This window comes from Carassius carassius, chromosome 4 (genome assembly GCF_963082965.1).
Source record: "Carassius carassius chromosome 4, fCarCar2.1, whole genome shotgun sequence".
Taxonomy (NCBI): Eukaryota; Metazoa; Chordata; class Actinopteri; order Cypriniformes; family Cyprinidae; genus Carassius; species Carassius carassius.
The window spans coordinates 2,308,748-2,333,610 of NC_081758.1; the positions used below are offsets into that span (position 1 = coordinate 2,308,748).

Genomic DNA, 24,863 nt, shown 5'->3' on the forward strand with positions numbered 1-24,863 from the left:
TCCTGGTGCACTTCCAGGAAGAAAGGAACCAGAGGGGGGTGCTGGCGATCCGCATGAGCAGCCCCCAGGAACCAATCATCCAGCCTCGAGCGCTCAGGACAGGGTGGAGGGTTCCACTCAAGCCCGATGCTTTCCGCTGCCCGGGAAAGCACGGCCGTCAGCTCGGGATCGGACTCGGCCAACGCTGGCACTCCCGAGGGAGGCAACGCAGCCGAATCCTCATCTCCCGGGGACTCAAGCCCGCCTTGTAATGCGGCGATCGACATACGGTCCTCTTTGCGAGCCCTGAATGAGATGTCAGGAGCCTGAGAGGGTCCAGCAAACTCATCCGGAAACTCGACCGGCTGAGGCGTATGTGAGGGGGGTGTGGCCCGAGGAGTTTCGCTCGTCGGGGAAGCCCACACAGTAACCCTCAGATCACCCTGGCCACCAGCCGAAGTAGCCCTCTTACGAGAAGAAGAGCTAGGACGGGGTGTGGCAGAGGGGACTCTATACCTTTTATGGTAATGGAGTCTCGATCTCAACGCCGAGATGGTCATGTCCCCGCAATGAGAACATGAGCCATCCACGAATGCAGTCTCAGTGTGCTGGAAGCCCAGACACGTGACACAGCGATCGTGACCGTCACGAGGAGCAATACATCGACTGCACCCAGTAACACATGGGCGAAATTACATCTTTAAAAAGACTTTCTCTTTTGATATGGAAACCCAGATGAACCGCTGAATCGCACCGTCACACCAACACCAGCTCTTGCTCGTAACACTCCGGTGATTGCAGCAAGCGATGTGCTCGGCTCCGAAGCGAAAGCTTGAATGCGAGTTGCTCGCATTGCTCCTTATATACCCGCTCTGCGGGGCGGAGCTTGCGATGCAAATTCCGCAGACCAAGGTACTTTGTGTACCATTGGTTCATTTTGTACCACTCGAAGGTGATTGGGCTCTTGGGCGAGATCCCCATTCGTAACGTCGAACGTGACCGACTGAAAGGGAACAGTAAATTTTTCAGTTAAAGTCAGTTCATTGATGATTCAGTGATGTAATCCTCAGGTTCAGCTTTCTTCCAATAGTGTCTGTGCAATGAAGCTGACAGTAATGCCAGAAATTCCCCAATTACGCAAGCCAAAGGTGACAGTGGCAAGAAACCAAAACTCCATCTGTGACAGAAATGGAGAAGAAAAAAAAAGTGTGACAGAAATGGAAAAAAAAAAGTCTTATTGAGATAGATTAAACTGACAGAGTGTGTCTGCTTTCCGAACAATGCTAGGTATTATTCCAGAATTTGGGCACTAAATAGGAAAAGGATCTGCCGCCCACAGTTGATTTTAATATTCTAGGCATTATCAAATGGCTAGAGTTTTGAGAACGCAGTGAACGTGTAGGACTATAATTCGATATGAGCTCACTCAAGTATTGAGGAGCTAAACCATTCAGGATTTTATAAGTAATTAGGAAGATTTTAAAATGGATACGATATTCAAAAGGGGGGAGGGGGGGTTCTGGCAGTGCAGGGTTGACAGAACCAGACTAATATGGTCATACTTCCTTGTTCTAGTAAGAACATTTTAATTTGGTCCAGCTGGAGTTTGTTTATTGAGGGTACAGAGCAACCACCCAATAAAGCATTACAGTAATCTAAGCTTGAGGTCATGAACCTTTGAAATAACATTTCTGCATTTGACTTTGAGATTATAGGTTGTAATTTAGATGTATTTTAAGAAACATGGTTTTCAAAAGAAAGATTGCTATCAAATATCACACCTGCATTCCTAATTGATGAAGAAGAATTGACAGAGCAGCCATCAAGTGTTAGACAGTGCTCTAAATGATTACATGCAGAGGTGTGTTTGGTCCAATAATTAACAACTTCTTTTTATACTACAACTCTTATAGTTTTTTTATATCAACTAAGCATTCAGTTAGTTTTGCTAATTGGTATGGTTTCTTCAGGCTGCGAAGAAATATAGAGCTAATTATCATCAGCATAATAGTGAAAGCTAACACCATGTTTTCTGATTATAAGGGTAACTTAAAAAGAGTGAAAAGCAGTGGTCCTGGTACTGAGCCTTGTGGTACTCCATACTGCATTTGTGATATGATACCTCTTTATTCACTGTAACAAATTGATGATGGTCAAATAAGTAAGATTTGAACTATGGCAATGCAATTCCACTAATGTCAACATATTTTTGTAGTCTACTCAAGAGAATGTTGTGGTGGATAGTGTCAAACGCAGTGCTTAGATACAGTAGCACTAATAGAGATATACAACCATGATCAGTTGATAAAAGCAGGTCATTTGTAATTCTGATGAGAGCAGTCTCTGTACTATGATACAGTTTAAATCCTGACTGAAAATTCTCACAGATACCATATATATATATCAGCAGTCTATAAATGCTGATCTCAATGCATCCTTTTCATTGTTAACCTGGATATTAAAATCACCAATGATTAAGACTTCATCTTCAGCCAGCACTAACTCAGATAAAAAAAAACAACAAGTTATTTGATAAAGTCTATATAGCCCCTTTCAGTCACACTGCACGTCGGAACTGCCAAACGAGCGCTGTGTGAACAAAAGCCAGATCTAATGCTGTCATAGTGATGCCTCATGTTATCGTATGACAAAAAAATATGTGCAAACTGTAATGAAGCAGAGATCAGTTAGTTCCTCACTTTCCACGCTGACGCTGAGATCGTTCGCTTGCTTCAGTGAAAGTATAACGTGCCTAACTTTTTTGACTCGTACATTACACGTCACGCCCTGATTACAGAACCTTTACAGGTTGTGTGTGAAAGCACACACATATTACAGGTAATCACTGGCAGTGTGAAAGTGCAAAATCTAGCGACCCGGGAACAATTGCCGGAACACTTTACCCGTGTATTTGCCGGAATCGCAGTGTGAAAGGGGCTTATGGTGCACTGGTGCCCTGTATACAGTAGCCAGTACAAACGGGTTTATGAATGAAGCACCATTACTTCAAAAATATATATACTTGAAACCAGAGCTCTTGGAAATACTGAAGAGATTACAATAAACTGTAACAAAAGCTCCCCCTTTACCTTTTGCATGCAGCTCATTTATAAAAGTAATCTTGGGGGGGTAGACCCATTTAAAGCTTTAGTTCACCCAAAAATTAAAATGGCGGTGAACAAAGGCCTCCTGTAGTGAATCAATGCGTTTTTGTAAGAAAAATATCCATATTCAAAATGTAATAATCACTTGAATCACTTGAGCCAGTCTGTCTGCTTCTTGACCTGGGTCCAGTTGGTCAAGTCCATACTATAATGGCACTTTTCCACTACATGGTATGGCTACTCAAACCAATCACCAATCAAATTAACAGCCACACTTTACTGAGTAGTCGTAGCGCATTCTCGCAATAGTCAATCACATTTTTATTTATAAATCAGGGGGGTCTTACCCTGAAATAACCTTACTCATTCATCTGCATTTCCGCAGTATTATATTTTACGTTGAAAATGACTTTGAAATTGCCAGAGAAACAGCGCTTTACAATTCAGCTATACTGAATAGATATACTTTACAATACAAACAAGTAACCGACTAATAAATAACTGTATTTAACCTCACGATAAGCATGTGAGTTTGTATAATAGATTAAACTGTCATCACACAACAGCCGACAGCATTTCCCAGTTTTTCAGCCAAGCAGGTTAAATGATGTATATGAGCAGCTACAATATATTATATATATATATATATATATATATATATATATATATATATATATATATATATATATATATATATATATATATATATATGTTTGAATAGAAAATATATGCAGGAGTTCTTACACCGTGTTACATGTGTGTTGAATATAAATGTAAGTCAAGATATTTATAGGTTAAAACACCTTATCACACAAACAATATTTCATATGAATCAGTGATGCTGATCTGGTACCCAGACGGTTATTTGGGCCCATATTTGATATTATACCTGTTATAATGTCCTATATTTGTCACCACACAGTGCTTTAAATGGCAAAATATTTGGAATATTTCATTTGGAATAATGCAACAAAAATATCTCTGCATAAAAGTAACCTATAGTAGCAGTGTTCACCACCTCACAAACCAAGCATTTACCTCAGGAAAGTTTTCAATGTCCATAGCTCCTTAGTTCATAGGAGAAATAAACTCTAGAGAGTAGTATTTTGTGTTTATCAATGCTATAGTAAATAGTCAAATTTAATAGTAAAAGTAAATGCAGATTTTACATGGCACTTAATTTAAATCAATATTACTGCTGTGCAATTTTAAATAAAACATTACAAAGTTAATGTTCGGGTGGAGGCTCAGGGCTTGACAGGCAGTTAGCATGGTGGTCAGTCAGTCATAGTGGTCTGTCTGACTGTATTGTGCGATGGAGATCAAGCACCAGCAAGCCCAAAATGCTATCTGTGACAGACCATATTACAAGTGACTATTAAAAAAACAAACCCAAAGTGGCTTATAATAAATAGACATTAGCTTAAATAGACATTAGTAAAATTACCTCTAACAAATATCAATCAAGTTTTTTCTTAGAAAAGTATCTATTTCCCTAAGGCTGTTAGAAACTTAAGTGGACACAATTGTTTGCCCTCCTTTGTGGTGTCTCACACACACACACACACACACACATAGAGAGAGAGAGAGAGAGAGAGAGAGAGAGAGAGAGTACAGCCATCCCCTAGATGGACTCAACCCATTGGTTTCTTAATATAGATCTTGTCTTCTTCTGTCTTCTAAAGTGCTGCTCCTGCTCCACTGGCTAGTGGGGGGAGGAAAGTTATATTTGGATTTGGAAAGCATGGACAGTAAGGCCATAAACTACAATGGTTTCTCAAAGACACAGACACAGTGCTTTTATTAGCTGTGAAAATAACAGATTATTTATAATTTACATTAAATACGTGTGTGTGTGTGTGTGTGTGTGTGTGTGTGTGTGTGTGTGTGTGTGTGTGTGTGTATGTATAATTTGATTTGTATTTTTTTGGACAGGAAGCAAAGTCAAGTTATTTGAAGTGCATGCTTCTGATTACCATATATAAAAAATGCATTGCCTGAAATGTACTTACAATGCACATTACTGTCCAAAACACAGGGTTCATAAACATAAGTTCATATGTAAAAACATAAATTCCCTTTCGAGGGAACTTCGAACTGCGTCCTCTAGGGGCCGCTTTGGGGAACACCTCATCGTGACCCGTGTCTGAAGCATACATTGAAAAAACACCAACTTGCTGGCCGGCGACAGCCTCCGACGTCACTACCGGCGCGACTATAAATAAGCACCGGGAGAACACGTCATTCTCTTCTTCGTCTTCACTGACTGTTTTGTTTGAAGCGTGCATCTGAAAGAACCGGTAAGGGCGATCTTTCTCTGTTTATCATGGTGACAACTAGCAAGCGTTTAGACGAAGTGTGCATCCGTGTTGGCGTTATTTGACACCCGATGACACACCGATCTTTGCGTCATTTGTTTGGGTGAAGAGCATGCACGCGATGTCTTTGAGGAGGAAATCTGCGTGCATTATGAGCGTTTTTTCAATGGAAAAGGCTCCGCTCTCGTTCGTCTCTCTTCTGAAAGAAAAGGGGGGAAAAAAGGCAGCCATCTGCTTCCCGCGGTCCAGGATCTCTCCGCGTTGAGGCGTGGAAGAGAATGAGCTCGTGAGAATACAGGTGGATCTGTCTGAATGGTTTAAAGAGGGACTTTTCCTTTTTGCGCTCGTAAAAAAAAAAAAATAGAAAGAAGGGCGGCCTACGAGAGAGAGCCTCGGGAGGATGATGTTATATCTTTAACACTTTCTGATACTGAGGTTAGTGCTCTGCTGGGTTTTTACCCAGGAAAAGCAGGAGAAATTTGAGGATGGTGAAAAAGCTGAGGCTGAGCCTTCTCAATTCTCCTGCCCTGCGTACGTAGAGCTGTTGGAGGTTATTGAGCGAAAATTACCTTTTGACCATAACCCTTCAGCTCTGGTGAGCCTTTTATTTCTGCATGATTTCCATACAGAGATTAAAAAGAAATGAAAGATGCCGTTTTCTTCTCGCATCGATCGGTTTTGGCAAGAAAGTAATCTGCAGACATCGAGGTAATGCGCGAAAGCGGCTATGAGGGAATGCCCCCTGTAGAAAGAGCAAAAAATTTTATAAATAATTTATAAATAATTTTTATCTGTGAAAATGTTTTCTTTCTGCTGGGGAAACATCCTCTCTTAATCTCCCTCCCTGCCATTTAAGCTCCTTCAGAAAATCATCTCGCTTAAATGGCAAGGCATACGCAGTAGCAGGTCAGGCTGTGGCTTTATTACACACAATGCTGGTGCTTCAAGCATATCAGACTGATCTGCTAAGAGACCTGGATAGAGGCCGGGGCCTTTTTCTGATCAGGTAGCTGAGCTGCGCCGCACCACGGATCTCTCTCTCCGTGCTACCAAGCAGGCCACCTCTGCCATGGGCAGGACTATGGCGGCCATGGTGGCAGCGGAGAGACATCTGTGGATGAACCTGGCAGACATCGGGAGGAAAGAAAATGCTTTATTCTCGATGCTCAGGTTTCGCCTTCTGAGCTTTTCGGTATTTCCGCTGAGACGGCGATTTGAGAAGTTCAGGTAGACGAAGGCGCACTCTGCTGCTTTCAGATCCTTCGTTCCACGAAGGTCCACTTCTGAGCCCGAACAGCATAGGGGTCCTGGCCTGTCTCGATCTGAGGATCAAAGACGGGGCACAGAAGGCCAGGGACGCAACTCGCGCTCCTCCCCCACCTGCGGGCAGGGGTTAGAGGAATCGTGGGTCACGAGGAGGTAAGCAGAACCTAAGGGGTATGATCTAGATGAGGCAATGTTCTCGTCCGAATCAGAGTGATAGCGAGGTATCTACTCGTTCCCTTTGGGGATTTTTAACCCTCTGGAGTCTAAGAGGTTATCAGGAAAAAAATAGCCTCATAACGCGTATATGCGTTAATTGACTTCAGAGGGTTAACTTCTGCTTTTATACTCCCCTTCCTAATTCCCCTGTAACCACCAGCTCTCCACCTGATCGAGGTTAGGTGGAAACCTCTCACATAACAGTCTCCTATGCTGGACCTATAATGTTTTTATGGTTCTATGTTCATAGCAACCACCTGACTGATGGTCCAGACTAAAAGGAGGCGCCCCTTGAGCGGGGCTCCAGCGCAGGAGGGTGGGTGAGTAAATGTAACCCTCTCTGTATATAGTAATGTGTATTTAATTGCTGGTGGTTACGTGTCTACTAATAAACTCTGTGAGTTTCCTTTGCAGTCCTCAGTTACAGTGTTTACTAAACACTCACCACCACCAGCCATCCGGCTTCATGTTCCGGTATTAGGGGGCTGAGATCACAGGTTTCTGAGGGAGCCTCCTTTATCATCAGGCCTGGCACAGCACTGCAGGGAATTTCATGGATGTCCGGCCAGGTCACCCCGAGTGGTCTTAGGGGTGCTGTCACATCTAGCGGGAAGTGGAGGTGGCAGTTACAGAAGTCTTCTTGTATATGCTGCCTCAGGTGATGCTCCCCTCGCCCGAGGTTTGTAAAATTGAGCTTGCCTCTCCCGTGAGATTCAGCGCCTCTGCGATGCTTAGGAACCTTTAAGTATACACGCTAAGCTTTGTGTACTTTCTCAAAACCACATGGTAGTCAGTGTGCACGTGAACACTTTGCGCACTTTCTAAAAATCCACAAGTGGTAAGTTTGCAAGCAAAACTCTGCAAACTTTCTGAAATCTTGTACGATAAGGGTTACGCGCTCTGCTTTGTTCCCTTTCTTGAGATGATTAGACCTTGGTTCCTTGGGCTCCATTCAGCCAGTGTGTATTTGTTTATACACCTCACCTATTTGGGTGATTCTCGTGGTGACTTAGCAGCGCTCCACTTTTTCCAAAAAAGGGTCGCCTAAGAGCGTGCTATTCTTAGCTCGGAGTTCTCCTCTCATATGAGACGGAGTTCTCTGTTTTTTCCCCAGAGCGCTCCAGTATTGTTTCCATAGATCGAGTTGATGACCCTCAATCATACTGTTTTGAGATGCAACATTCCATCTATGAGCTGCTTTATCAGAGTGCCACGAGAGCCCCTCCTTAGAACAGTATTTGAAAAACCATGCTATGGTAAGTGTGCACGTGAAGTGTTTGCACACTTTCTGAAATCCACACTGTGGTAAGTTTGCACGCAAGTATTCTGCGTTCTTTCTAAAATCCTATATGGTGAGGGCTTCGCGCGGTTGCTTCGTGCCCTTTCTTGAGTTGGTAAAAGCCCCGTTCATCTTGGGTGCCACTCCACCTATGTATCCTCGGATACCTATCTAAACAGGGTTTTGATTCCAAGCCTTCAGCTCTACCCCGGGCCGAGGCCCTAACAATTAAATTGGGTATGTAGCTTAGGCCTTTTGGCCATAAGGGGTACTGTCACAGACAGCAGTCTAACGTCCCAGGGGCAACTCCCATGGAAATGGTAGAGTTGGTACTTAGTGCTCGCCATGATTCTGGCCTGCACTCCCCTCAGCATGGCGGCGTGGGTATACTGTTCCCCAAAGCGGCCCCTAGAGGACGCAGTTCAAAGTTCCCTCGAAAGGGAACGTCTCAGGTTACGAATGTTACCATGGTTCCCTGAGTAGGGAACGAGACACTGCGTCCTCTAGCTCCCTGCCATGCTTCGGACGCAAGCTTCAGACGAAGAAGATAATGGCGTGTTCTCCCGGTGCTTATTTATAGTCACACCGGTAGTGACGTCGGAGGCTGTCGCCGGCCAACAAGTTGGTGTTTTTTCAATGTATGCTTCAGACACGGGTCACGATGAGGTGTTCCCCAAAGTGGCCCCTAGAGGATGCAGTGTCTCGTTCCCTACTCAGGGATCTATGGTTACATACGTAACCTGAGACAGTTTATTTTATTTATTTATTTATTTATTGCAAGAAATTAACGCATGTAATCAAAGACACATTAAACTGATTAAAAGTGATAGGAAAAACATTCATAATGTTACATAAAATTCTGTTAAATAAATTGTTCTTTTGACCTTTCTGTTTACAAACCCGATTCCAAAAAAATTGGGACACAAATTGTGAGTAAAAAAAGGAATGGAATAATTTACAAATCTCATAAACTTATATTTTATTCACAATAGAATATAGATAACATATAAAATGTTGAAAGTGAGACATTTTGAAATGTCATGCCAAATATTGGCTCATTTTGGATTTTATGAGAGCTACACATTCCAAAAAAGTTGGGACAGGTAGCAATAAGAGTCTGTAAAAGTTAAATGTACATATAAGGAACAGCTGGAGGACCAATTTGTAACTTATTAGGTCAACTGACAATATGATTGGGTATAAAAAGAGACTCTCAGAGTGGAGCAATATCAGAAAGGAGTTTCTCAGAGAAAAATTGCAAAGAGTTTGAAGTTATCATCATCTACAGTGCATAATATCATCCAAAGATTTAGAGAATATGGAACAATCTTTGTGCGTAAGGGTCAAGGCTGTAAAACAATACTGGATGCCCATGACCTTTGGCTCTTAGACGACACTGCATCACATACAGGAATGATACTGTAATGGAAATCACAACATGGGCTCAGGAATACTTCCAGAAAACATTGTTGGTGAACACAATCCACCGTTCCATTTGCCGTGCCAAACGTCCACATCATTGCATTGTTTTTATTCACAATTTGTACAGTGTCCCAACTTTTTTGGAATCGGGTTTGTATTTAAAAATTAATATATATATATATATATTCAGCAGCACAACTGTTTTCAACATTGATAATAGTCAGAAATGTTTCTTGAGCAGCAAATAATTTTATGAGAATGATTTCTGAAGATCATGTGACACTGAAGACTGGAGTAATGATGCTGGAAACTCAGATTTGTTCACAGAAATGAATTACTTTTTTAAAACACATTACAATAGAACTTATGTTAAATTGTAAAACTATTTCACAATATTACTATTTTTTTTAATGTTAAATTTTTTACACACATTAAAAACCTTATATTTTATTTACGTAAAAAAATACTTATTGACCGAGAACTATTGACCATTAGTGTAAGTCTAATAAACAAACAACTTAATAAATAATTAACATGAAACTCGAAAGTATTCTGACACAAACATTCTGATGAAAATTTATATTGTGTAACTGATGCAAATGTCTGCTCAGTTTGTCATGTAAACCAAAGGAGGCAGCTGGTGTGAAAATGCTGTTGTTGAAATGTTAGCAGCTGTTCGTTCACGCACAAACTAAGAGCCACAACAAGAGAGTTGTCCTCACATGGTGGGTATTTAAAGCATACAGATCACATGTGCAATCAGACACTGGACAGAAGGGAGATGTTTTTGGAAAGCTGAAAGAGAGAGAGAGAGAGCAGTCAAAAAAGGAAGCTAAAGCCAACCACATTCCCAACACAGCTGAATAAAGAAATGGCAGAGGAAGGAATGGGCTCGGATTAAGAACTGCCTGCTTTCTTCAAATGAAAGCTGTGGAAAGAGTGGAAGACTAGGGGAAACTGGGGGAAGATAATATCCTTCCCCAAATCTTTAGACCTCACCTCGCTACTGGAGCGTGTTTCTGTGTGCTTGTGAGAGAGTGACAACCACATTATGTGGACACTGGTGACTGAGCTGCTGTTCAGCTTCGTGCTGTTGGCCTTCATGGTCATCAGCTGCCAAAATGTCTTGAATATTGCCAGCAGCTCTGTCCGATCGGTGCTTGCCTACATTCACACTCAGCTGGATCGTGAACTGGGTGAGAATGAAAGTGTGGCTGATGAAGAGGAAAATTTCACCACTCGAGTTGTGCGCCGCAGAGTTATATTGAAGGTACAGACGATTGTTGTCGATATTTAATCCGGAATATTTCTTAAAGTCACTGCCCTAAAAGAGAGATTCATCCGTAGTAAAATGCATGAGGTTGTAAATCTAGGGGATTACAGTAATACTTGGGTGGTTGGTTTAAGTTTCATTTGACCTCATTTGAGTGGACTCCTGCAAACAAGGATGAAATGCCAATGGTCTGTAAGAACAGTAGTACAGTGCACAACTAATTGATTCGTTGTGAGTAAAGAATTATTCTTATATAATAGTATTGTAAATGTTAAAGCAGCCATGTGGCACTAAACACTGGATGTTACAGGCTGTGTATTAGAGGTTAGTCTAGTCAATGGCACATGCTGAATTCCAACATTCCTCAAACACATCTTTCTTGCACTTTTCACATAAGTCGTTTTGTAAATTTGTTAGGTTTTATACATTATATAAAAGATTGGCAACCTTTCCTGTCTGCCGACCTCCAGAAGGATTCTTTTTTAAAGGTGCCATGACATGTTTTTTTTTTGGTCACACTTTATTTCTCACTAATAACTATTAACTGCAACTTTTGCCTCCATGGACTCCTAATTTGTGGCTTAGTTAGTAAGGTAGTAGTTAATTTTAGCTATGGGATGGATCAGGGGATCTAAAATATGCTCATACAGAATAAGACATTAAATGGGTCATATGATGTTGCTAAAAAGAACATTATTTTGTGTATTTGGTGTAATGAAATGTGTTTATGCGGTTTAAGGTTCAAAAAACACATTATTGTCCACTAAATGTACATAATTTTTTCTCCTCTATGCCCCGCCTTCTGAAACGCAGCGATTTTTACAAAGCTTGTCTCTCTGAAAAGCAAGGTGTGCTCTGATTGGCCAACTATCTAGTGCGTTGTGATTGGACAAATGTTTCAAACATCTGACGAAAATGTTATGCCCCTCAACATACAGTATACTGTTATGGCGCGTCCCAGTCAGAACCATGAAAGGACAAGAACAACCGATCCACAGAGCAAAGTTGATGTATTTCCTCGATGTATCAGCTCCAGGCATGACGAAGCGGATATCATGCTCTTTTGGAAGGCCAAACAAAGTAGTTTCACTTTCACAATGAAATGCACAGTTTCTCCACGTTGGTGACAACAGAGAGAATAATATGTACGCCTTTTTTCTTTGCGTGAACATCTGAGCGGCGTTTTGCAAATCTTCCCACATTGCGACGTAGAGATGCGGGGGCATTTTAGGGGGGCGTGGCAGAGTCTTAACTTTGATAAAGAATATTTCTTTGGATTTGAGACTTTAGTCTTTGCAACTTTACAGATCTTCTTTATGCAACGAGAGCTTGTAACACTCCACAGAGAAAGGAAAAATTTTAATCGCATCATATGACCCTTTAATATGTGCTTTATAATTATTAATAAACAGACAATATGCATGCTTATAAGCAACTTGTAAATAGGGAGAATAGGTTTTAAAAATATATTTCTTGAGGTTCACTTATTTGCTTTCTGCAAAAAATATAAATAAATAAAAATAATTATTGGAAGAAGTCACCTATGTATTGATCTGCAAATAAGCAATAAATTTCATTTTAATACCAAAACAAACATTTTTAAAATGTTAAAATTTTAAAATTAAGTTACTGATTATTCAAGTGTGCAGACAAGTGAACATAAAATATACTATTTAGAATTTTAAAATAATATAAACTAAATGTGTTAAAAATGTGTGATGAATATATAAATGCAATTGATTTATATCAACAACTGCAATCATATCAGCTCATTTCACAAATGAATCATTAATGTCAATTTGCAAACAAGGTTCAATGAAAAGAATCAGTTTGTTTGTGAATCTGGGAGCGGGTGTCAGTTTATTCAGTTTGACATAACAAGGAGACATATTTTTTAAAGAAATATAATGGAGTAAAAAATATGAAATTATGCTTTGGAATGTAAAAGAGTAAACATTTACCAAATGAAAAATACTCTTATTTAACAGATACTTAAATAGAGTAACAAAGTAAAAGTACTTTGTAGATGTTCTAATTAATATAATGAATTTAAGACTTAATGACAAATTTTGTAATGTTTTCATTTTATGCCTTTAATCATTAAATGGTGATTTTTTTTTTCTTTCATTATTTTAATTTGGTATTGGCATTTCTATTACCCTGCATTACAAATCCACAATACCACCTGGAAACACAGTGATGTATCCCACTCATGATAGATACATGGACCTCTGTATCAAAGTATTTAGCTTTTGCATGGATGGCTTGTCAGTGTCTCATTTAAAATCATTTATATTGTGTTTATAAGTCTGTAAAGTGCAGCTGTTTTTTACTCAGATAGCAATGGCAAAAGCTCCTTAACAGCAGCTTCAGGCAGTGAAGTTGTGAAATCTCAAACCCAGAAGAATTAAGATAATCATCCAAACACAAGGAGAGCAAGGTTGCCATCTGACCTAACCAGCAGCCAGCTGATGCTCACTCTCTGGAGTCCTTGTTTGCACAGGAGTGTTATATTTAAATCGTGATACACTGCTAATTTTAGTGGCAGATTTTAAATATGGATTGTTTTGAACTTAAGCCAACATTTTTTGACTAGACACAGGATGATTTCAACATGTCAAACCAAAGAGTGAGTGAAGCACACAAAGGACCATGTCACCTTTTTAAGTTGCTTTTATCATATCTCATATAGGGTGATGAGGCAGAGGATCTTCCAGGAGAGCAAGTGAGCGAGGAGCAATTTACAGATGAGCATGGCAACATCGTCACCAAAAAGGTCAGCAGTCTCATCCTGCTTCTTTGCCTGCAACAAAATCATGTTCACTCATTCGCATGTGAAATCCATCTCAAATGCTTCTCAGTAATCATTTTGTTAAGCTTTGCAAATGAAAATTGTTGCGTTTCTTGCTCTGTTCCAAAAACTTAATGAGCTGCCCTCATGGACGTAGGATGTTTTTGCCTTACAGTCAGTCACATTCAATGTTACATCCGAATTACTGATGAATTGGGATCTTGCCTGAGAGCCCAATCACCTCTGATTGTAACAAGTCAATGGATATTGGCACAGCGGTATATAAGGAAAAGCACATACAATAACACATTCAGCTTTTTGCTTCGGAGCCGAGCGTTACTGCTCTAAAGCAATCATCTGAAACTGTGCAGTATGAACGTTTGGAATCTCTGTCCAATGGTGTTGGTGTGAAGGCACATCAGCAGTGGTCGCGATCATTGATATTTCCTGCTGCTGCTGCAGCTTTCTAAAATAGCCTTCTGCACGCTGCAGATTTGAAACGTTCTGGCAGTTGTGCTATGACCTTCCCCTGAGTGCTTCAGCACTTGAAAAGAACAATTTCCCTAAAAGAGTGACACGGTTGTGATGTTGCGTCTTTTTAAAGATGTCATTCCACCCATGTATTTCTAGATTGTCTGACAGGTCACAATCACTGTCTCACGTGCCTGGCTTAAGGCACTCTGAGCTGGCTTTTGTGGATGAGTCAACCTCCTATTATGGGAAAAGGACCATTGTGATGTTGTGATCAAGGTTTGAGTACCTCAAATGAGGCAGAGTTCCCTCTGCTATATCCTGATCTAATTCCTCCTTACGGGGCAGGACTGTTTTGGCAAATAGCCAGGGTGGCCTGAGGATCACTACAGTACTCTGCCTAGTATGTCTCCATGGGCCCCTCAATCCTTTAACACATTGCAAGCTGTGGAGCTAACAGATGATGGCGCTGGTACTTTTCATGGGGGGGACAGCATGTCATTCGTTGCTCTAGCAGAGAACCGGATGTCGATTGCTGCATCAGAGGGTGAATTAGATTCCTTCGGGCATGAAGACTCGGCTGTGTTGCCCGCTTTGGGGAAGGTAGCATTGACAGATTTAGACTCAGAGCTGACAGCTATGCTTTTCTGGGCTGCTGAGAGCGTTAGGCTCGTGTGGAAGCCTCCACATTTTAGGCTGGATGATTGGTCCTTGCTGGTGCCACACACTGACCATCACCACCTTTCTTTCTGTATGTGCATGAAGAGGTCACTAAGTTGTGGAGGGCACCCTGCCTGAAACCAAAGCCAGTTCATCTTCCACCCTCACTATCCTTGGAGAGGCCAAGGGATCCGTTGAGAACCCACAAGTCGAGCAGCTATTGCATTGCAGTTGAGTCTGCAGAGTACTGCCGCCTGGTTGGGTAATCTGACCCAGGTTTGATGCAGGAGCTGCACACAGCAATGGGCCTTGCCCTACGAGCGACAAAGTTACTGCGTGGTCCCTGGGTCAGGTAATGTTCACCTTGGTGGTCCAGGAACGCCTCCTATGGCTGAACCTGGCAGATATGAGGGAGAATACAAATTTCTCCCAGGCTTCTCTTTGGCAACGCAGTAAAGAACTTTGACACAGTTCTTGGCTGCAGAAAAGCAGATGGAGGCAGTCAAGCACACCCTGCTTCAGCAGCCCACTGCTGTCCCCACCTCGCTGCCAGCTGAATCTGTTTGTCACTGTGGGTGTCCTCCTGTGGCCCCCACCTCTGCGCCCACAAAAGGCCACAGCAGCAGCCTCCACCCAAGCCACATCGTGGAGCTGGCTGCAGGAAAGTGAGTCCCAGGAGGGCCTGGAAGGCAGTGTGTGACGCTACACCTCGCCACTCTCATCCCCCTCTTCTATCGCCAGCAGGCAGCAGGGCCCAGTTTGAGGACACTATGCCTTCTCATGCACCCTCTGTTATCCAGAGTATTATGTGGAGGGAACGGATACATTTTATCTCGTCGCCACAGTTGCTGTACCACAGACTGAACAGCTGGGACACACTGGCTTGGCTCCACATCAAATAACTGAATGTACTATTGCACTTACACTTATATACCTTATATGCGGGCAGGGTTCATAATGCTAATCTCACACATAAATTTCCACTGGCTCGTTTTGTTACACTTGAATGTGGTTGGGCTCTCTGGCAAGATCCCAATTTGTCTGACGTAACATCTCCATTCCCTCCTTCAGGGAATGAGGGTTACATAGGTAACTGAGACGCTTCTGAATTCTATATACACCCCCTTTAAATTACAGAAAACTAGTCTGCTGCTACCAGAGTGTATCTAATAAACTGATTAGGGAGTGACCGTAAATGTGACATCTTTTTTCTGATCACCAACCTCTAAATAACTTTTAGTAATATTACAGCAATAGCAATATTACAGAAATGTATGAATGAATGACAAATATGCATCACATAAAGTTTATTAGTTACTTTATGTGAAAACTGTGTAATCAAAATGCATTTTTTGCTATACTGTGTGTCAAAGTAAAGCACTTTAATATGCCAAATGGGGTTAGGAAGGTGTCTGTATAGGTAGCAGACAGCAAGGCAGCTCACTAAATCCTGAAACAGTTTTTAAAGTCAACATAAAATAAAAATTGAACAGAGTAATTCAATAGGGGTTGACAAAGAAGCACACCTTTATGTTGAGATACTCTTGAGGGTAAACCTAGGGTGACCATACATGTCATTTTTCCCGGACACATCCTGGCCAGGATTTTTATATTGCCTAGAATATCCAGGTTTTCGCTTTGTTTACACTGTGCAGACCAAGTGGTGTTACGACACTGAAGTACTGTGAGAGTTAGCAGACACTCCTCATGCTTCTGAATCTCTCTCGCTGTACTTTGATGTCATAAACCAATCAGTCTGCGCAGCACTGCTTCATGTCGAACACATCTAATATGTATTTGTATCAATTCGACCATTCTCCTTAGATTACACCTTCTCACGCACAACGATTAGACGATTATGTACAATGCCTGCATGTTATTGGTCAAACTACTTTTTGATCATTACCTTCAGCAGGTATGAAAACAGGAAAACAAAGCCAAACCCTGGATATCTTGGGTAATATAGAAATCCTGGCCAGGACATGTCTGGAAAAATTGGCACGTATGGTCACCCTGGGTGAACCTGACCCGCAACTTTTCATGTTGACTTTTGTCACACATCCTAAGACATTACTTTTGCATGTTTCTTATATTGTTTTTCATCTTGTCCTTCATTCCTTCTCATGTACCCTTGGCTCTTCCACTGATTGTCGATGTTCTCACCAATCTGTGACGTAGATTGTGAGGAAGGTGGTCCGGAGAGGAAAAGGGGAGGAAGGGGGTCAGGAGCTCATCATAGAAGGGCTGCCGCAGGATATCAATGAGCCAGAAGTTGATGGAGAACAGTACATGAGCTATGCCGTCCTTGGCCGTGACAGCAAGGTGGGCTTTTGAGTTAGATGGGCTTGTTACACCAGGATTGACAGGATGTGGTGGTTTGATGGAGGGATATGTTACTAGATGCTTGAACATAGTAAAGGTTTAGACCAGGAAACACCAAATTTTTTTTTTTTTTCATTATAGATCTTATAGACGATGCAGCCTATAGATGTGCTCCACGTAAGACTGAAGATTATAATGTATCTGCAAGAATGCCCCATGAATCCTTTAAAGGAAATTAAACATTTCACCTTTAAGAACTACAACAAGATTTCTTCTGGTTATTGAGGACATTTGTAAGAAGAAATAACATTTTCCAAGTTTCTGAAATGGGAGAACAATAATCACTCCGGAGAATGTGAGAAGCTTGTAACACGGGATAAATGCACTTTAAACTTTAAAAACTTTTAATTAAATTAGAATTTTAAGTAATCATTTAATAGGACTGGATATAACTTGTTATATTCTACCATGCTACACTACTCATACTCATTTTTCTGCAGTATTCAGTATGTACTGTGCAAACTACTTGTATGCATGGAATACTGACTATTTGCAGTATACAGAAGTATCCATTTCCAAAACCATCAACCCAAATTTAACACCTTTTTCTTTACTCATTACAAATGGTGAGATATTTTGCACAAAGTTGGAATATTTTATTTAAATTAAATGTATTGATTGTATTAGTACTTTAGTTTAAATGTATTTCCAAGAACATGACTGGAAATCACTCACTAAATTAAACATACTGAGGTCTTGTATTGCATACTACTGTTTAAAGCACTGAATACTGCATACATCATAAAAAATACTGGGGTGTGTCAATGCATCTTTGGGACAAATATGGACTAAGCCAACCTTTGGATTAAAATATATATTTAAAAATGTAACTCAATGGTTGGGTAAGTCCATATTTGTCCCAAAGTTAGGTTGAAGCAACCCAGCATTTTTTTAGAGTGTCTTATTTCACATTCTATTTTTAAATACGGTGAAAAAAATTGTCAAGTCAAAAATATTATGCAACATCACTAAACCAACCTATGTACATTTATACAAAAAAAAAAATTACGCCTTTTTATGGTTTTAATAAAGTATATCAAGGTAATAATTGCAGGTTTTAACAGTGCATTAAGCATGTGCTAAGCAATGCATTAGTATTCATTCTGAACAAAGCCTATGGGGCTTGTGACTTTTAGGAATGAGACTTCTACAGTAGATCTTGTAGAGGAAATGACATCACCGGGTTGATTTCATATGTGATTCCTCTTTATGAACATCCCAGTTAACCCTCATTGATAACTTGATTTGATGTTCATTTGATGTTTCTATATGGTTCATGTCAAGTTTCCCTGTATACGCTCAACTTGAATTAAACTTGACTTTGAATGTGCCCGTCCTTCTGTGCTGGCCTATTCCTCTTCTGATACTATTTGCTTTTCTCTTTCTCCTGAACCATGTCTTTCTCCTCCATGCTATCGTCGTATTTTGTGTGTTATTGCACGTTTTGCTTATTGAATTTGATCTCTTTTCTGTTAACACATCACGTAATTGTTTCCCTTTACCCTCTTCCATCTGTTCTGTTACTCTTTGTCACTCATTCACACTCCCGGCCATTCATTTCTCCGTGCTCCCCTGGATGCTGCTCTTCTCCTCTCCTCTCCCTCCCCACCTGCTCTCCGCCACAGCCGGATGTTGTGGATGTGAAGAGGGGTGGTGCTCAAATAGTCAAATGTGCGAGTCTGCGGAGAGTAAAGCAGTGAGTCTGACTCGCTCCTCCCTGCAGGTACAGGACATTGCTCCACTTTGTGCTAATGTAATCCTGCTAACCATTGGCACTGAGTTAAAAAATCGTATTTTTCCAGCTCAGGCCTGATATAATATAAACACCATAACTGATTAATAAAGTTGCCGGTTTTTAAACTATAATCCTCAATCCTAAATATGTTGTAACAGCCTTTCTAAGTACTAATAGTTATTTAGCATTCCTAAGCCTGATTGTAAATTACTGTTAATTTACTGTTAATCTACTGTTAATTACTGTTTGTCGTTTTTAAGAGTTTTTAATGTTTTTTTTAAAGCCTCTTAAAGGGATAGTTCACCCAAAAATTACTCACCCAAAAGTTGTTCCAAACCTGTATGAATTTCTTTTCTTCTTTGGAAAAAAAGACATTTGAAAGAAAGTTGGTAACTAACAGTTGCTGGTAGCCATCGTCTTCTATATATATATATTTTTTTTTTCATACTATGGAAGTCAATGGCTACCGGCAACTGACTGGTTACCAACATTCTTCAAAACATCTTCTTTTCTGTTCAGCAGAAGAAAGGAATTAATACAGTAAATGTCAGAAATTTTTATTTTCTGGTAAACTATCCTTTTAAGTTCACCAAGGTGGTATTTGTGTGATAAATACACAGTAAAACAGTAATACTGTGAATTATTATTACAATTCAAAATAACTGTTTTCTGTTTTAAAATGTAATTTTTTTCTGTGATCAAACCTGTATTTTCAGCAGCATTACTCCAGTCTTCAGTGTCACATGATCTATAACAAAAGGCTATGATAAAAGCTGGATTTTAAAATAAAAATGAACTATTTAAGCATGGAGGTACATATATTAATTGCGTATAATGTGTTCCTTCCTCAGTTATGCTGTTGGATGTTGTACTTTCTTAACCCACGTTTCACCTTACTGCATTAACTCCTAAATTCCCCTGACATCTTGTCCATTTCCAACTAATATTGGAATAATATCCTTCCCTTTCAGTTAGAGAATTTCTCTTGATTATGATCCATGTTAATGATCCTATAGGAATGTATACAGGATCCTATCCCTGTCCTCTCACAATCCCAGTGGGATCTAATAAGAATCCTCTATGAATCATATTAGAAAATAAAAAATTGCTGAATTTTTGATTCTGGTTAGATGCTGTGTAATGTTTGTTTATTTTTGCAGCAATGCCATAGAAGAAACATTTTTGGTTCCACAAAGACCCATCAGTCAAAGGTTCTTTAAAGAACCATCTCTTTCTGACCTTTTTATAATCTGAAGAACCTTCTTTTGCCAAAAAGAACCTTTTTTTTAAGAGTACTAAATGCACACATCTTCCTTTAATTAAATATGATGTTCTACTGAGATATTTTATCCTTTTGGGAATTTTATTTTTAAAGTTCCTGTACACATTCCTTTGGGTTTTGTTACTGGTAATTGGTGTCAGACCTGTATGAAAGCATGCTGTATTTATTCTTATGTTAAGGTATAGTTTGAATAGTTAGGTGATTTATGGTCACTGTCTGGTCTAAATGGTTGATCAGTTGGACTACCAGCTGGAAGATCTGGTTTTGACCTGGTAAATAATACTATTAAGAGCTGGGAGACCAACTTGGACCAGCAACAAACCAGCTAAAACATGCTATTTTGGTCTACATGTCATGAGTTCTTGTAAAATTACAGATTTTTTATAACTTTCCTTTTTATTTTTCCAACTTAGGACTTGACATCTTCACCCAAACCATCCTTCACTGGCACATGATGGGCGTCAAATAAAGAAGAATACCAAACTAGAGCGCTGGTGATAGGATATCAACTACGAAAAAGAGATTTTAGGACTTTTTTAACAAGCAAAACAAACACTAGTGGCTAGAGGCATGATTTCTTATCAAATGAAACCACACCGTAAAAAAAAAAAAAAAAAAAAGCAAGCATTTGAGAAGTTCTTCCTGTAATCTCAATATCAGCATGTGAAAGTGCTGTCGCATGGCCTGCCTTTACAAACAGCACTGACTGCAAGCAATTATGAGGTGAGAGAATACTGTCGTAACGCAAGGGCTGTTAAATGCTGGGGGGAAGGACTCTGGTCAACTGGATGTGTTTTGGGGGCACGTGGGACACAAAAGCTAGAGTTAGCAAGACTTTCCTGATATTTAGTCTTCCAGAACACAGTACTAGTCTGACCCTCTTGTACTGGTATTATACATAATATGCACTCAAATATGATGTGAATGTACCCTCGGTGTGTGTGTGTGTGAGTGTGTGTGAGTGTGTGTTCTTTTACACAGCCAAAACACAACAACAAATGACAACGACCAATGTGATGCTGCTGCTGCTGTCTCAATACTTGCTCCTGAATTCTTGTTCAGTTCAGTTGAATGTGTCTTGTGTATTGTAAAGGTATAATTGTGCAGCAAACGAGCAGTAAAGTCCTGTGTTGCCTGAGGTAGACTAGGCTCAAGGGTTACAATTTGTGCAGTTTAAATGTTTTCAGTGGGATACAGTACATAGGACATACTTTCACATCACTGTGGGGCTCTATGTGTACACGTATACTGTTTTTGTTCTGTACACATTGCAAACCTCTGTGTCATATGAGCTTCCTCTTAATAACTTCATATGCACAGAGGTTGATATTAACATTTACATTATCCACCATTTGCATTTACTTTATAGTGGTCTTTTTATTTGATTTTATATATGATATTTAAAAAAGTCAAACCTTTCAGTGAAGTGAAATTGTATGGATATGTAGATAAAGGCTTTTAGTAGATTAAAATAATAATTCATAATTAATCTTGGGGTTTGTTGTGTAGGTAATAATTCAACATATTTATTATTAAGGGAAGAAAAAAAATATGGTGCAAAGTTTGATATTTGGAAACACTTTACCATAAGGTACACAATTTGCTGGCATTCGTTAACATGAACTAACAAGGAAAATAAACTACTTCTAAAGCATTATTCATCTTAAATTTGTTAATTTTTAAATAATTACTCTTATACAATATGAAATCTCTTTTATCCCATATCCATATATAACTTAAGCCCAAAGTGTACTTTAATGCTTAAATATCACCATCAGCAAAGTACACACAGACTATACTGAAGTATATGTTGGGCTTTACAGTGGGATATGAAAGCTTGATTAGTGACCTTGGTTTGCCAATTATTTGCAAAACATTTAATACTAGTATTACTACTACTACTATTACTAATATAACTTCACTGAAAGGTTAGATTTTCTTTCTCACCTTTTCCGCATAATAGACATTTCTTAACAGTATATTGTTCATTGTTCTGTTTTTTTTTTCATCTTTACAGATTATGCTTATACTCATGGTGTGCGCTTCTTTTTAGGGAGTTTGTTTCTCATTTTTGAAACCAGACATTTTCATTGATAAGAACAGATGTTTAATAATGTTTTAGACACTCAACACATGCTTGACAAAAAGGTGTGAGCACTGCAGACATCTTTGCCTCTCTTACGCTTGATGAAGACACGTAGCCACTGAGCACTGTGATCAGACTGTTCACTGTCCCACAGCAGAACAGACCTGACTTCATACACACACAGTAATTATAATGTGGATTATCTGGACCTGCACTGACATTATTCTTTTCCACTCGTATCTTTCTTCAGGAGTTTTTTTAGCTACAACAGAGAGTCCAGTTGTAGAGCTCCTGTTTCCATGCACAGCTCAACACAATATCATATTATGCAAATAGTGATCACTGTAGAGCTGGTTGGCCATCATCCCTGACTGCATGGCCTCCATGCAAATAATCTCTTTTAGATCACCTATTTATGTAGCATCTGAACACAACATACAGCCTTCAACCTGAAATCATTCTGTGAATTTAAAGGGTGAAACAAAATCATTTCAAAAACCTCAAATCAACATCTCTGATGTATGGAAATAAAATTCAGTTTCTGATGTCATAAGAGCATGATACCAAATATAGGCCATTTATTGTAGCACTGTATGTCATTCTTAGCATTGTTTTTTTTTTTTAAAGCTTCATTGTCTTTGGTTCTTTGTACACCGCATTCAAGACACATGAATACACTAAATCTACATTTTTAAGCATCATTTTTTTTATATTATTCATATAATCAGCTCATATGAGGATGCACATTAAAGATAAAAAAAACTATAAATGCATGTCTTCCATTATACAAATATTATTTTATAATATAATATTGTTTCTTAATAATCCATGTTGCCAATGGATTATTAAAGTTATTTTATTTATCTTTTATTTAATGGTTTTCTTTTTTTTTGGGGGGGGGGGGGGGGTTACTTGGATATAAAATTAATTGCTTCACTTGGAAAATAACTCCACAAACATGCACTGAAACTCTTGGATAATGTTATATACATATATATATATCTATATATATAGATATATATATATCAGGTTTCAGATGTTCTAATTTATGTGGTTTGGGATTTCCAGCACTTAAGGCTGAATTTCAAGGAAAAAGTAAATGCAGCCCCTCTGCTGGCACTGATGTGTCCTCCCTCCCTGAACAAAACTCAATCCGCACAGATCACAGTGGCTGAGTAAAGTATTTGGGTCAGTCCATTCCAGTATGGCAGCAAGGATACGTCAAATTATCAAGTTGTTTGATGTGTAAGCAATGGTTTAAACCAACCTCTTGCAAAAAATGTGAACTGTTGCAAAATGACAGAATATTTATACTCCTATTTACTACAGAATGATTTGAAAACAGTATAAACGCAATAGCATATTACAAAAAAGGAATGCAAAATGCACACTTGCACAGAAAAGATGTCTTTAATACATCTTTTAATACATATACATATACAATTATATTTAATTAGAATGCTTTGCACTTGCAAATGGGAATTTATGACCTGCTATTTAGTAATATGGGAATACTATGATGTCATGGATGTACTTCTAGTATCTTAGCAAACAAGACTTCAGGGGGTGCCTGTGGGAATATAGAAGCAATGTGCTTCTTTAGACTTTCTTTCCTTTAATTTATGGATTTATTTTTATTGCTACTATAGGTCTTTGAATCAGACAAGATTTTAAATGTCTATAGAAATATAGAAATATTCAACCCTGTACACCAGCTGAAGATACATTTACAGAATTAATAAAGAAATAAAAACTTTTTTGAGGTCATTTCTTTCTTTCTTTCTTTTTCTTACTGTTTTCTTGGCAAATGTGTTGCATTAAAGGAATAGTTCACTGAAATGTCCTCACCTTCGGGCCATCCAACATGCAGATGAGTTTGTTTCTTCATCAGATTTGGAGAAACGTAGCATTGCATCAGTGTCTGCAGCTGATGAAAACATCACAGTAATCCACACCGCTCCAGTCCATCCGTTAATGTCTTGTGAAGTAAAAAGCTGCTTGTTTGTAAAAAAAAAAAAAAACAAACAAACAAAAAAAATACTATCATTGGGACTTTTTTACTTTAAACCATTGCTTCTAAATATGTGTTCATAATCTATCATAACACTGACTTCAGTGAGCTTTTAGACTGTTTTTACTTGTGCTTGATCTGTTCATATTTCTCTCCTGATTCAGAAAAGATGACTTTTTCACTGTAGAAAGCAATATTATGGATAAAGGACTCATATTTAAACCATCACGTCTTAATGATGGTTCAAACATACAGCTTTTCACTTCACAAGACTTTAATTGATGCAAAGGTGTCATGAGGAAATCATTCTTTCAATTGCGTGAATGAACTTTAAATCATTCTTGTGCCCCTCTCTTGCATATTGAAACCTTCTATAAGGTTTTTTTTATCAGGATAAAAAAAAATCAAGCCTCACAATGCATTATTAAAACAGTATAATTTAACTGCAAATTCCTTTTTTTCCTTGGTCATATACAGTATAAAATCATGAAACCCTTTTAAGTGAATTAGCTTAAGATCACATCTGGGTTGCCTATGACCCAAAGCCTAAAAGCAGTTTTATTGTACACAAACCTAGCAGACCACCCA

The 24,863-nt window shown here is 39.2% G+C and overlaps 1 protein-coding gene across 8 annotated transcripts in view; it reads left to right on the plus strand.

The window, feature by feature from the left end:
• The window catches only part of LOC132132257 (ankyrin-1-like), a 128,880-nt gene extending 106,022 nt beyond the window's left edge, over positions 1–22,858 (plus strand). For 4 of the 8 annotated variants that reach the window (XM_059544623.1, XM_059544632.1, XM_059544679.1 and 1 more), the window contains 4 exons: positions 13,550–13,633; positions 16,958–17,101; positions 18,787–18,884; positions 20,592–22,858. In XM_059544623.1, the coding sequence (XP_059400606.1) occupies positions 13,550–13,633; positions 16,958–17,101; positions 18,787–18,861 (303 nt within the window). In that variant the 3' untranslated portion in view covers positions 18,862–18,884; positions 20,592–22,858. Of the gene's footprint in view, positions 1–10,391; positions 10,855–13,549; positions 13,634–16,957; positions 17,114–18,786; positions 18,885–20,591 lie in introns of those variants that run through there. The other 4 variants (XM_059544640.1, XM_059544655.1, XM_059544662.1 and 1 more) reach the window with 4 other exon arrangements.
• Positions 22,859–24,863: the final 2,005 nt, after the last annotated feature.